Source organism: Aulonocara sp. 'chitande type north' Nkhata Bay, linkage group LG7 (genome assembly GCF_057382095.1).
Source record: "Aulonocara sp. 'chitande type north' Nkhata Bay isolate Kocher_YH1m ecotype deep benthic linkage group LG7, A_spYH_male_GT1.1, whole genome shotgun sequence".
Taxonomy (NCBI): Eukaryota; Metazoa; Chordata; class Actinopteri; order Cichliformes; family Cichlidae; genus Aulonocara; species Aulonocara sp. 'chitande type north' Nkhata Bay.
The window spans coordinates 56,458,377-56,472,678 of record NC_141350.1 but is presented as its reverse complement, the minus strand read 5'-3'; the positions used below and the strand labels follow the sequence as shown (position 1 = coordinate 56,472,678).

The 14,302-nt window shown below is 40.5% G+C and overlaps 1 protein-coding gene across 4 annotated transcripts in view; it reads right to left on the bottom strand.

Annotated features, from left to right (window-relative positions):
- Positions 1 to 4: 4 nt before the first annotated feature.
- Positions 5 to 14,302, bottom strand: part of clip1b (CAP-GLY domain containing linker protein 1b) — a 44,577-nt gene continuing 30,279 nt past the window's right edge. For 3 of the 4 annotated variants that reach the window (XM_086301509.1, XM_086301512.1, XM_086301510.1), the window contains 7 exons: positions 8,950 to 8,995; positions 8,728 to 8,771; positions 1,571 to 1,676; positions 1,313 to 1,478; positions 1,171 to 1,223; positions 939 to 1,051; positions 5 to 304 (listed from right to left, as the gene is read on the bottom strand). In XM_086301509.1, coding sequence (XP_086157635.1) covers positions 70 to 304; positions 939 to 1,051; positions 1,171 to 1,223; positions 1,313 to 1,478; positions 1,571 to 1,676; positions 8,728 to 8,771; positions 8,950 to 8,995 — 763 coding nt within the window. In that variant the 3' untranslated portion in view covers positions 5 to 69. The remainder of the gene's footprint in view (positions 305 to 938; positions 1,052 to 1,170; positions 1,224 to 1,312; positions 1,479 to 1,570; positions 1,677 to 8,727; positions 8,772 to 8,949; positions 8,996 to 14,302) is intronic. The other variant, XM_086301511.1, reaches the window with a different exon arrangement.

The following is a 14,302-nucleotide window of genomic DNA, read 5'->3' as shown; positions in this document are numbered from 1 at the left end:
GGTGGTAACTGAACTTTTTAAGGCGAGGAAGCAAAAGGAAGGGGAAGGAGAATAAAACACCTGGAGCCTCTAGAAGGTCTGATCATCATTGCAGGACTCTGTGGCATGTCCGAAGGCCTCGCAGATATCACAGTAGGGCCTTTCAACGGCAGGGTTGCCATGGTAGGTGGTGTGAGGTACAGAGTCGGGGCTCTGAGCCTGAGTGGGGCAGTCCTCTGTGTCGTGGAGGTCAAAGCAGTCACAGATGTCACAGAAGAGACGCGGGGTTGCCTTCTTCTCTCTCTTAGATATGCCTTCATCAAACCTACGTTATAGAGAAAAGCGAAAACACACAAGCTGTGGCCATGGGTTTTTATCTGAATATGTTGTATGTAAATCATTGTATACTACACTAGTGTTTTCCTAGTCTTTTTCCTTGAAAGTGTTAGACAACAATGTGATGAGTCAAGTGCGCTGGTGGTCCAGGAGCGGTTTTAATTGTTATGACCAGGGGTGCACGTAAGTGGTCCGCAGGTGCACATTCGCTGTCAAAATAAAAGACGCGCACCAGATAAGAAGTTGCAACACGCGTTTGCGTACATAAGATTTTCTGGAGGAGGACAGACATTTGTTTAGAACTCTTAAAGATGTCAAAGAAGCAAGCTCCTTTAAGCAATTACTCTGGTGTTCCTCCACCTCCAAAGAAATGTCACTCTAGCGGACAAAAACAGTGCCTTTTATATGTGCGCAAACGCGCGTTGCAACTTCTGTCAATTGTCTGTCTGAACTAAAAGCTTTGCTCAATTATAATAAGCGAGAACAGCAGAAAACTGCCTACACAAGCAAGAGAGATTGATTGGCACTTTTGATTGAAAAACTAGTTAATTAGTCTAGCTGATCAATTCTAGATGATTTGTTTGTGCTCATTAGTTACATTTTTTTAACAGTATATTTCTTACCCATCAGTCCCGTCGTTACCATTGAACTCAGACAAAGCAAGCTTCTTCAATTTGATCTTCAGCTCCTCGTTCTTCCGCTGCAGGTCCACAATCACACTATTCAGGAAGTTGATCTGATGGAGAAAATCACACATATCTCCTCTTAAAGGACGCTGGGGTCATGTGTGCAAACGTGTGCAAACATTAACTGGAAACCGAGAATGAGATCAGTTCTGTTAGCAGCAAGTCTTACCTGTCCCTCTGCAAACTCCTTCTCTTCCCTCAGCTGCTCCAGAGCTGCATCACCTGCAAAAGTATGTCAAAGTCAAGAAAAAGAGTACACAAACTATTTTTTTGTATCTCTTGTCAGATACAAGACTGAGGTATTTTCTCACCAGAGGGTGGGAGTTCCTTGTCTCCTTCCTCCGAGGCTTGTGCTCCCATAAGCCTTTGCTCTAGACTATGAACGCGGCTCTGCAGCTGAGCTTTGTCTCTCTCTAGCGTTTCCACGGCCGACTGCAGGGTCTTGGCCACGGCATTTTCTCCTCGCAGCACCGTGATCTGCCGATAGAGACAGACAAATACCTTACATATTTGGCATTACACAGGACAAATGTAGCGTGTCCAAGATACTATAAGTTGAGCGTGAGTACCTCATTCCTCAGAGTTTCTAATTCCCGGTCTTTGTCTGAGATTAAGGCTCCAGTGGATTTCTGGAAGTTTGTGTCCCCCTCTGATTCCACATTTGAGACAATTTCTCTGCAGAAAAATGTGTACAAGGAGTAAACAGTGAAAGGACTTTTTATTTCCAGTTTCTTGCTATTCTTTATTTGCATGCATTGTTTTCTATCTTATAGATAAGACTGTATCCATTTAACGGTGTGATTACTAATGTTAAATGTTGACAGCCTAGACAAGAGCTTAAGATGATTCACAGTGTCAAACGCACACTTGAAATCACGAAAAACAGCTGTAACATAACTGCTCTTGTCTAAGTAAGATTTCACTCTCTCAACAAAAACAGACATTTCAGTTGAATGAAGAGTGCGAAATCCAAATTGCATAGGGTGTAAACCCGGATTGGAGTTAGTGGTGCAACGGATCACGGTTGATCCATAATCCGAACCCATCCCACTCCACGGTTTGGAACGCACGTGATCCGAAGATTCGAAAAAGAAGAAAAGAAAATATGTGTATGGTGGTCAGTCTGTCAAGCGATAGTTATGGCCACCGCTAGCGGTCCAAGTGGAGGAGCAGAGGAGTTTGCGGCATTTAAGCAGGCCTTTGCTGCCCAATCCGACTGGGCTACAGCTATTACAAAAACTATTGGGGTGTTTAGCTGCAGACGGGAGGCCGTATTCCGTTGTGCAAAACAAGGGGTTTTGCACAAGGGGTTCTGCAGCTGGTTCAAAATGCGGCTGCACGACTCCTAACAGGAACTCGAAAAAGAGCATATAACCCCCGTGCTAGCCTCTCTGCACTGGCTGCCTGTGTCTTTTAGAGTTAATTTTAAAATTCTTATGTTTGTTTTTAAATGCCTTCACAGTCTTGCCCCGCCTTACCTCTCTGAGCTTCTTCATCCCCACATACCCTGTCGGTCTCTCAGGTCAGCTGACCAGCTGCTCCTGGAGGTACCGAGATCCAGGAGGAAGCTCAGAGGGGACAGGGCCTTCTCTATTGTGGCTCCAAATTTATGGAATAATTTGCCCTTGCATGTTAGAGAGGCCCCTTCACTGTCCACTTTTAAATCACGTCTTAAAACCCACTTTTATTCCTTGGCTTTTAACCTCAGTGAGACTTAGTTTCTCTTTTAATTGAAGTAGTTATTTAATTAATGATTTCACTCTTCTTTTATTTGTTTTTATTTATATCTCATGTAATTTTATTTTACAGTTCCAATGTACAGCACTTTGTGTCAGCTGTGGTTGTTTTAAAGTGCTTTATAAATAAAGTTGATGATGATGGTAAACTATGATGAACATGCTTGAGCCACACTATGATATCTCGTTGCGCGTCCACTTCAGTGACAAGATCGTTCCAAGCACGTATGAGCAGGAAAAGTTACAGCTGAACTATCCCAGGCATCTTCTGTTGCCCTAACTACAAATGGGTGGAACTCCAGGGCAACGGAAAGCCACGTGGCGGTGACCGCTCATTATATCACAGCGGAGTGGTAGATACAAAGCCCTGTACTGCCCAATAGATTAGATTAGATTAGATGAAACTTTATTAATCCCATGGGTTCCTCTGGGAAATTCAGTTTCCAGTAGCACAGTGAGCAGAAATATACCACATATACACATATATAAATATAGAGAATACAAAAGGGATAAATAGAATAAATAGGAATAAGAATACAAGGGAACGGCACATTTCAAGTTTTGTGAGTCTATTACACCATTGGATATTAACAAAAACTATTGCACAGGGAAAAGGCACTACAGCTTACTTGTTCCCCCCTCCTTTGTCCCCGTTCCCCCTCCCTCTCCCCTCCAGCGAGGAGTTAAACAGTTTGATGGCGTGTGGGACAAAGGACTTTTTAAGTATGCTCGTCCTTGACTTTGGGAGAAGCAACCTCTCACTGAACAGACTCCTCTGGCTGTTTATGGCCGTGTGCAGAGGATGCCCAGCACTGTCCATAATGTCCATATTGCACCCTAATTTATTTTTATATAAGTGCGTGGAATGAAATTTTTGTCTTTTTTTTCCTATTTTCGCTGATCCGAAAATTTATCCGATCCGTGACTTAAAACCGTAATCCGATCCGAACCATGAGATATTTGATCCGTTGCACAACTAATTGGAGTCATTAACATGTTCCATGATAGAATTAGCAACCCACTTTTCTGCAATCTTTGAAAAGATAGGGAGTATGCTAATAGGTTGATAATTAGCAGGGTCTGATTTATCACCCGATTTCTAAATTGGTGTAACTTTTGCCACCTTCTAACTCAGAGGAACAACTGCCTGCGTGATTGATAAATTAATAAGATTGGTCACAGGCACCAAAAGATAAGATTTATAATGCTTCAAGAAATTGGTATCAAATCCAAACTCATCCCTTGCTTTAGAACTTCTTAATTTAGAGATTATATTTTCTACTTCATTTTCTGAATATTGAACTTTGAATCTTGAGAAGAAACATCCTCTTTGGTGTCGGTATTCCCAATATTTTGTTGAAGGTCACAAGAATTAGAAAACAATTGTGCAATTTCATTAATGGTACTTGGAAATGGAAAGGAAAAAATCATTTAATTTAGTAGCGAGGCTGAGAGGCTCGGATACCAGTTCACTGGCAAATTTAAGTTCAAGGTCTTTATCAGCATTATGCTTACTGTTTGTTAATATTTTCCCAAATTAGCTTACAATTTCCTTTGGCACTATTAATTAGTCATGAAAAAATTTGCTTTTGCAATTCTCAAAGTTTGTGTGACTTTAATCCTTGCAGATATAAAACTTAATCGATCGGTATTTAATCCAGATTGTAACAATTTTTTAAGTAACTGGTCTCTGAGTCTCATAAGCTGTTTACACTCAGTATTAATCCAAGGCAAGGAATAAACTCATTTCTTTAAATGGCTCTCTTTCTGAAATTGTGACAAGACCCCTTTTATAGCAGAATATTTATTAGTGTCATCACATGATAGTATGCTAGTCCAAAATTATTTAGAGCTACCATTAAATTTTGTTCTTGACTATTTGGAATAAATGTTTTTTTTTTTATATTCATGCTTTTACTGACACATCTCAGTCGCTTGACGGAGGCGGTCGCACTTTCTCCTTCTCCCTTATCTTTCCTGCTTGGCTTCTCATGTCTTTCGTATAGTCTTGCTTATTCTCTAACCCTAAGAGAGTCTCCCAGACTTGTTCTCTAAAAACATAAAGAAGAATTATGGATTTGATCAACTGGTCCCTTAACGGAATTGACACCCTCCTGGGCTTGGGAGAGCCCGATTGTCCTGCAGAGACGTTTGCTGCCGGATACTCGATGGTCAGTTGCGTCGTGTGTCTGGTGACACTCTCGATGGAGGACTTTGAATGACATCTACCAATTTGGAACTACGGTAACAGAGTTCTAGCTGATTGGAGCTGGCTTGGACCTGGCTTATCGAAGAATAAGAAGCAACTACAGCTGTTCAAAATACCACAAGGGTTGCCGACATGATAGACGATGGGCAGGGCTGTGAGTACTCAGACTGTGTGTTTTTTTTTTAAACGTAATATGGATAACATCTTGAAGAAGAACAACGGGAATTGAGAGACCTGGTGGCCAGTGACGGACATTAGACCAACTGTAAAATTGGAAGCAGTTTGTTCGCACTAACCAAAACAACTACCATCTTCATCTCATGTGGCCCCCCTGGCGCCAGCTGGATGCTCATAACAATTCTCCCTAGATAATAAGACTGTTTGTTATGACTCTCTCCCTCCTCACCCGCGTCGACCGAAGATTGTTGACTTTTGCTTAACCAGGTGAAGGGACACTTTCTCTCGGTTGAACACGGAACACAAACACACCGACGCACATATACACATGTACACTGACACAGACCTACACTCACCCCCCACCCCCTCCATACGCCTTCAAAGCGTATGTCTTCCATGTTGTGAGATGTGATGATTCATGTGCTGAGGTGTTTTTTCTGTTCTCAAACTGATCTCCCTGTTGGAGCTCAGTCTGGGGGGAGTTCTTTTTTTCTCCTCGTCTTTCCTCATGTTGTGCATTTTCCATTGTTGTCCGGTTCCGGGTCGCTGCTCGTGCGGCTGACCGGCCAGCTACCTAGCCTGACCTGTCTCCCCAATGTGATGTTTGTGTATTGTATGTACGGTCGGCAAGGTCAGTCTCTTAATTGCCCCTTGGGGATAAATAAAGTCTTCTGAATCCTGAATCATTGTTTTACCATTGTTGGAAATGAGTTATTATCCTTGTCATGTTGCCCTGTGAGGTCTGTGTTTTGTAATTGTTTTTACCAGTTTTAGAACTTAGTACTTGGAGCCCTGGCAAATAAGTGTATCAGTAAAGCACTGGTTCAACTTCTGTTGTTTGAAAAATGTGACATATAGATAAAAATGACTTGACTTGGCTTGACTATGCTCACATTTGTCCAAAGGACATTGTTCCAGAAGTTTTGCAGTTTGTTCATATGCAACTTTGCAAAGCTCTCTTTATAGAGAGAAGCTTTCTTCTGGCAACCCCTCCGAACAAGTGTAGTAATCGTGCTGTCATGAACTTTAATATTTCCCATATAAACTGGGGCTTTCAGAGTCTGAAAGCTGTAGCACCTGAATAATCATCTTAGCTGTATTTTAGCAGATTTTATCACCGATTGCCAAAAAACACTTACAACAGAATAGTAGCAACCAGCTGACACTCCGGCAACATATCCGTTCCAGCAGTCTTGACAAACCAAAGAGAAGGAGAGCAGTTTGTTTTACTGAATCATCTCTCATGTCTCTTAATGTTTACTTTAAAACACTCTCTCCCGCCACATCTATTATTTCTGCTCTAATTGTATGCAACCTTGCCATTCCCCTCGAGCCAAAACTGCAGAGCTGCCAGTTCATCTTACATCTTTTTGACTTCACTTCACTCTGCTCCTCACTCTGATCTTACACCACATATTTGTCTTTGATGTTAGACTGTGCCTTTCACTCGGAACTTAAGTCACTGGTCTCCATAAGTGGTGGGATGTTTTAATATCCTGATCACTAAAAACACAGTGTTTCTGTTTATGACTGGCACAGGGCCACAGAAGTGATATTCACAGCTTCTTTTGTTTCAAGACTTAGACAAGGCTTAAAATAAGACCAAACAGCGTCACAGTAAATAGATGAAGGAACTAAAATTACATTTTAAAAAAATCAAATGTTATCCAACTAAGAGCAAATCTGGGAATACTAAAAGAAAAAACACAGTACTAATGCAACGTGGCCTGGAACTAAATCCCAAAGTGACATATTTATATTGCTTGGTTTACCTGACTATAAGTCTAATATCCAAAGATATTCAGTTGAGTTTCTTTTTTTATTTAAACAAAGAGTGCCCTTATGTCTTATGATTTGAAAGATTCAGAGGTTGCTCTTCTGCTTTTGTAATAGTCATATCTTTGTCCATTTATTTATTTTTTATACTCTATGCTGTACAATCCTTCCATTTTCTTAACGGTTTATCCACTTCAGGGTTGGTTGGAGCCTATCCTAGTTTTCATGGGACCAAAGGGATGTTACACCCTGGACAGATCACCAGGTTCCTCACTGGACTAATGCAGATACATAGACAACCTTTCACACCTAGGGCCGTTTACGACGAGTTCATGTGCATGTTTTTGTACTGAGCACCTGGAGAGAACCCATGCAGTCACATGTAGATCGTCCATACGCCACTTGACAGCCAAACTGGGTGGTTATTTCAAACCCAGGGCATTTTTGCTGTGAGGCACAGTGCCAAGGATCCCAGCATTATGCTGCCCCTGGTCGTTTGACCAGAACATTAATAAGAAAGATAATGACTGGAAGAGGACTTTGTTCATAGTGAGTCTCTCAAATAGATAGCAATCAAGTCTTTCTAGATGCAAGTCTGTCTCCTCAGGAGTAATCTTAAAACCTCTCCTCTCAGTTATGTGGGGAGTTATTTGAAGCACTTTTTAAAACTAATCTCTAATAATCTCAATTTTAAGTGGTGAACAGGACATAAAAACTGCAAGTATAAAATTACCAGTTGACTCTGATAAAAACTTCTTAAAGCTAGTTGTTTTCTGAAGAAAACATCCAGATGTGCAAAAATGACATTGGTCACACAGCCTCTTATATCCTGATGATCAGAGATCAATCCTGCACTCATAGCTGTTGACCGAGTAGGAAGCTGGAGCCAACAATCAGTTAGTCAGCAAGTTACTTGGTTACAATCTCTTCTTTTTTCCCAGTCTTTAATTAAACCTTCAGCAACAAACCAGCAAATTACCACCAGAGAGATTTTGATTTTTATCTACAGACTTTCACACCAAGTTTCACACTTTAGCTCTTCATCAGCTCTGTTACCAGGACTACAATACAGATGTAACGCTGGCTCATCTCTGATAAGAAAAAACAGTCCAGCAGTCAACAGAGGGATGTGTGTAAGTACAGAAGGGAGTCCCATTAGAGGAACCACGTCACATTAAAGCTACCCTCCAAATCTCCAAAGGAATCAATCTCCTGATGTCAATATTTGAATAATCAACCAGCACTTAAGGAACGAAAACATTATAATACTGTGGTTTTATTTCTGGTCATTCCTGATAATGACTTCAGAAGCTGTTTAGTGTTGTTTTGATGGCTTTGTGTGTATCTTTGTTTAGCTGCTTTGTTGTTATAGCTACTGTGTTGTGCTAGTTTATAGTTGAAGAGTTAAAGGGGACCAAGTGTGTTCATTTTCACATTGAGTTCATTGTATTCTTGAACTCTACTAAAGTAGGGTTGCATGAGTCATACTTTCATACATATTCATATCAATTAATGATTATTTATGTTATAGAGGAATTTGGTGCTGCCCCTCATCTTTGGGAAACAACTAATTTTTCACTTTTTAAAAATGAGTTAAATGGTTATTTGCTAAAAAATGAAAGATATGACATCATTATTGATGTTGGCTGTAGTCTTTTATAGGTTGTTACATTAGTTTTAGATGCATCAGCAGAGGAATTACTGAGAGATACAGTGACGAACACTATAACATTCTATGTTCAATGTTTAAAAACTAAACAGGAAAATATATTAAAAAGTCAGAAAATCAACATTCAAAATTTGAAGAACATATTTCATAGTATCTAACCTGGTCTTCATGTCTGGCTGCTGACAGCTGTGATCCTCGTTGTGCTGAGGCGTAAACACACACACAGACAAAATATAGAAGTATTTAAATAGAATCTAAACCCGTCTTAGCTTCAACAATTTAGTCACAGCAGGAGATAAAACCTCATTAGGCCAAAACCCTGATCTCTAACAGGATAAAGGAAAAGCATTTACATAATAAGAAAGTTAAAAAGGTCAATACCTCATCAGGATGCTGAGACTTGTGGGATGCCAGCTTCAGCTCCTCACTAGGGAAAGAAAAGACAATTCACACATTTGAGGGCTGCACTAAAGGCAGTGTAGTCGGGTCCCAGTGATGTCTGTGTCACCAACACTGCTATATGCTTAAATCTGGTGATTCCCAGATATTCGCATCTGTTAACATCTCACCTATACAAACCCAAGTAAGCATATCCAATACACATCTGGCTAAATATTCTAATGCTTAATGACTTTGTACTGCTACAAGAATCATTACTGATATACACAACAAATATATTAGAGGCTATTTTTGTAAATGATGAATACATTTCAATTAGGGTTGCAACGATACTCGTATCGATATTGAACCGTTCGATACAGTGCTTTCGGTTCGGTACGCATATGTATCGAACAATACAAAATTTTTAATTTATTTTATCAACTTTTCTTCTGACGATGCTGTCTGTGTTGAGAGCTCAGTGGATCTGCGTTTGACTACTCCGCCTAGGCTGCACTGTCGAGTGCAGATCCACTAAGCGCAGCGCAAGCTAGCAAGACAGAAGCTAACATGGCAAATTGAACCTCCCCCACCCTCATTCAGATCTGGCCTTTGGAACTATTTTGGTCTTCATGTGAAGTATGACCCTGAAGGTAAGCGCGTCATGGACAAAAGTAAAACAGTATGTCGGATGTGCCACGCAATGCTCAATTACATGGGTGGGAACTACTGCGTTAGCACAGTCAGCTCGTTAATGTGTTGACGCCATCCAGCCCCACGCACGGGGCGATTCACGGTAGCTCGTTAACGGAGATTTGCCGTGTTGTGGCGTTAACGTCATTTCAGATTAACGCTGACAGCACTAGTGGGAACACAATGAATATGACTGCACATTTACACCGACATCATCCTAGTGCAAAGACAAGTGGAAGTAGACAAAAACAACAAGCACGCATGCTACAAACTTTACCCGAGTCATTTAGACAGCCGTTAGCACATGATTCTCCTTATGGGGACCTGATATGTTTAATATGCTGCTGAGAATATAGCCCAGAAGAAGCTTATAGTATAGCTTTTATTTTGGAAAGAGCCATTTCTCTGTAATAAACTCTCTTTTCCAAAGATGAGTGATTTCTCGATCAGAGAGATTTATTTTTTTTATTACTTTGTTGTTTCAGCAACATTAAATATAAAAACTGTACTTTTGAGTTAAAATATATATTTATAATTTTAATAAATGACAAATTAAAAAAGCATGAACATTTTTTGTATCGAAATATCGAACCGTGACAGCAAAGTATCGAACCGAACCGTGAATTTTGTGTATCGTTGCACCCCTAATTTCAATGATGAAATGTTCATGTTGAGCACCCATTAGTTCCCTTCAACTCTCAAAGATGTCCTTGCCAGCTGATACTCCCTAATCTAAAGACTATAATATGATCACACAACATCTGAAGTAAATAAAAGCACACAGGGGTTATTAGGAGACATTCATATTGCTGTTTGTTTTATAAGCTGTACATGTTCTCCCATTAAATCGCATCTCTCTACAGGAGATGCACTGACCAAGCAGCCAACCCAAATGGTGATTGAGAGCTACATATGGCATCAACCAGAGGCAACAGGCTTGATTCTGAGGCTAATGTGAAAGTACACTAAAGTGCAAAGCCACTGATGGATCTTACTGATGGATCTTGACCTGAAAATAATAAAGCCAATGTGAAATTGCTAAAAGCTGATTATATGCTAGAAGTCAAATTCAACACCTTCCATCATAACAACTGTATGACTCACCAGTTTGGATTGTTAACAATTAACAACACAGACAGTTGTAGCTGATTACTATTTGAAATTTCCAGATACTGAGTGAGCCAAAATTTTGAGAAGATAACCCATTGTAAACCATAGAAAAGTTCAGGGCTGGAGTTAATGTGTAGAAACAGCTACAAAGAGCTTAAGTATTACATCATATTCAGGCCATCTTCTTTTCTACAAACTTCAGTGCAGTCTTTCATTGGTCGTGCTGAGAAACCAAAAAAGTATGTCCCTAAGAACACACTGGCCTCCACTACAGGAACTGTGGTTATGTGCAGTTTGTGTAAACACCTCACTAACTTATTTCTTCTATTCTTTACTGATTACAAAAATCTCTACAGCAGTGTCCAGCTGTTATTCAGACATGTCTGAGCTAACTATGAAAACTCAACTTGCTCATGGACTCAGCTTTTCTACCCAGCTGTGATATTTGAACAATTGTTATTTTCCTATTTCTGAATTAGAATTCTGAACTTTCAGTTCATGTCTATAACTGTCACTAAATAAGAGATATCTGTAAAAATGCTCAGTGGATCTTAAAAAAAAGTTAACCATTACTTCAAATGGATTGTTTCAAAACACGATGGATTTATATTTGGAAACCATTCTCAGACTTTAGAAAAGCTATTTCTATGTCTGTGATGTCTGAGCAGGGACGATCAGAGAGTGCTGTTTGCCCCTCCCACAAAAGCAGCACAGAAAATTTTCAGAAGCTCTTTCACGAACCTAGCTCTCTGGGCCTGGGTGAGGCTTTAACATATTAATGGTCATGAAGTTAGCAGTACAAATATAGGGAGGTAGAGGGCCACCACAGTTTAAGATGTTTTGATGTATGCTCAATTATCCAGGTAAGTAAATCCCAAAAGGTTGATTCTGTTCATCTAGATGTACGATTTTCAGTGAGAGAAACGTTTCGTCGCTCATCCAAGTGACTTCTTCGGTCTCCGAAATCTCTTATGGGAGGCACAGTTCAAGATATTGACAGTATAAAGGATGAACCACCACCGTGACGTCATTTTCTAAAATGTACATAATCTATGTTAAGATATTCTCTGATATAAAGAGATCAGGCTACAACTAAAATGAACAACCCTCTGTGCCAAGAGCAATGGCCACTGACCACTGACCTGACTTCAGTGTAAACTGAATGTGAGATTGTCAGTGTACATTATATGCTGTATATACAGACAATTTTCATACAGCCATGATTGTGATGAAACTGATCTCTGACATTTATTAGTTTAGTAGTTTCTGAAAATATAACCAAAAAAGTCAAACATTTTGCACAACAATCCTAAATCTTAAAGTAGTGAAACGTGATGAGCTAATCTACATATTAGCTCTCATCACTTAGAAAGACACGTGTTGTTCTGTGTCTGCTGCCTACATTCACTCATGACACAGTCCTATTTTAAAAGGAGTAGTTTATATACTGTAGTGCTTTACAACTAACCTACCTACACTACACTATTTGACTACAGTGGGGCAAAAAAGTATTTAGTCAGCCACCGATTGTGCAAGTTCCCCCACTTAAAATGATGACAGAGGTCAGTAATTTGCACCAGAGGTACACTTCAACTGTGAGAGACAGAATGTGAAAAAAAAAAATCCATGAATTCACATGGTAGGATTTGTAAAGAATTTATTCGTAAATTAGGGTGGAAAATAAGTATTTGGTCACCTCAAACAAGGAAAATCTCTGGCTCTCACAGACCTGTAACGTCTTCTGTAAGAAGCTTTTCTGTCCCCCACTCGTTACCTGTATGAATGGCACCTGTTTGAACTCATCATCTGTATAAAAGACACCTGTCCACAGCCTCAAACAGTCAGACTCCAAACTCCGCCATGGCCAAGACCAAAGAGCTTTCGAAGGACACCAGGAAAAGTATTGTAGACCTGCACCAGACTGGGAAGAGTGAATCTACAATAGGCAAGCAGCTTGGTGTGAAAAAATCAACTGTGGGAGCAATCATCAGAAAATGGAAGACATACAAGACCACTGATAATCTCCCTCGATCTGGGGCTCCACGCAAGATCTCATCCCGTGGGGTCAAAATGATCATGGGAACGGTGAGCAAAGATCCCAGAACCACACAGGGGGACCTGGTGAATGACCTGCAGAGAGCTGGGACCAAAGTAACAAAGGTCACCATCAGTAACACACTACAATGGCAGGGAATCAAATCCCGCAGTGCCAGACGTGTTCCGCTGCTGAAGCCAGTGCATGTCCAGGCCCGTCTGAAGTGTGCCAGAGAGCACATGGATGATACAGCAGAGGATTGGGAGAATGTCATGTGGTCAGATGAAACCAAAGTAGAACTTTTTGGTATAAACTCAACTCGTCGTGTTTGGAGGAAGAAGAATACTGAGTTGCATCCCAAGAACACCATACCTACTGTGAAGCATGGGGGTGGAAACATCATGCTATGGGGCTGTTTTTCTGCCAAGGGGACAGGACGACTGATCCGTGTTAAGGACAGAATGAATGGGGCCATGTATCGTGAGATTTTGAGCCAAAACCTCCTTCCATCAGTGAGAACTTTGAAGATGAAACGAGGCTGGGTCTTCCAACATGACAATGATCCAAAACACACCGCCCGGGCAACAAAGGAGTGGCTCCGTAAGAAGCATTTGAAAGTCCTGGAGTGGCCTAGCCAGTCTCCAGACCTCAACCCCATAGAAAATCTGTGGCGGGAGTTGAAAGTCCGTGTTGCTCGGCGACAGCCCCAAAACATCACTGCTCTCGAGAAGATCTGCATGGAGGAATGGGCCAAAATACCAGCTACTGTGTGTGCAAACCTGGTAAAGACCTATAGTAAACGTTTGACCTCTGTTATTGCCAACAAAGGTTATGTTACACAGTATTGAGTTGTATTTTTGTTATTGACCAAAAACTTATTTTCCACCCTGATTTACGAATAAATTCTTTACAAATCCTACCATGTGGATTCATGGATTTTTTTTTCACATTCTGTCTCTCACAGTTGAAGTGTACCTCTGGTGCAAATTACTGACCTCTGTCATCATTTTAGGTGGGGGAACTTGCACAATCGGTGGCTGACTAAATACTTTTTTGCCCCACTGTATATAAAAAAGACAGCAGCATAGACAGTGTTGTCAGGGAATTTATGAATCTGGATATTTTTGGATGCCGGAACTAAATGATTTGTTCAGGAAAATGAGTTTAGCCCCATGTAGGTCATTCTTAGGATTTGTGTCAAAGTTAAAACTCTGAAGCTATGTGTGACTAATAGCCCAATCACAGCACCATCTGGGTGAAATATTTAGCTGTCTGCAGTATAATTACATTCCCCATGCCTCTATAGCATCCTGCACTCTAACACAACAGTGCGCTCCACTGTGCAGTTCTTTTTGCATATTCTGTGTTCAGAGGACATCACAAACCTCTCGTCTCAGTTCCAGTTGTGCTTTGTGTTAGGTACTAATTATTCATTTTAACATGCTAAAATAATTAAATGAGATGAGGAAAATGTCAACATTTCACCTGCTAAATATCAGCAGGTTAGCAGTTGAATAA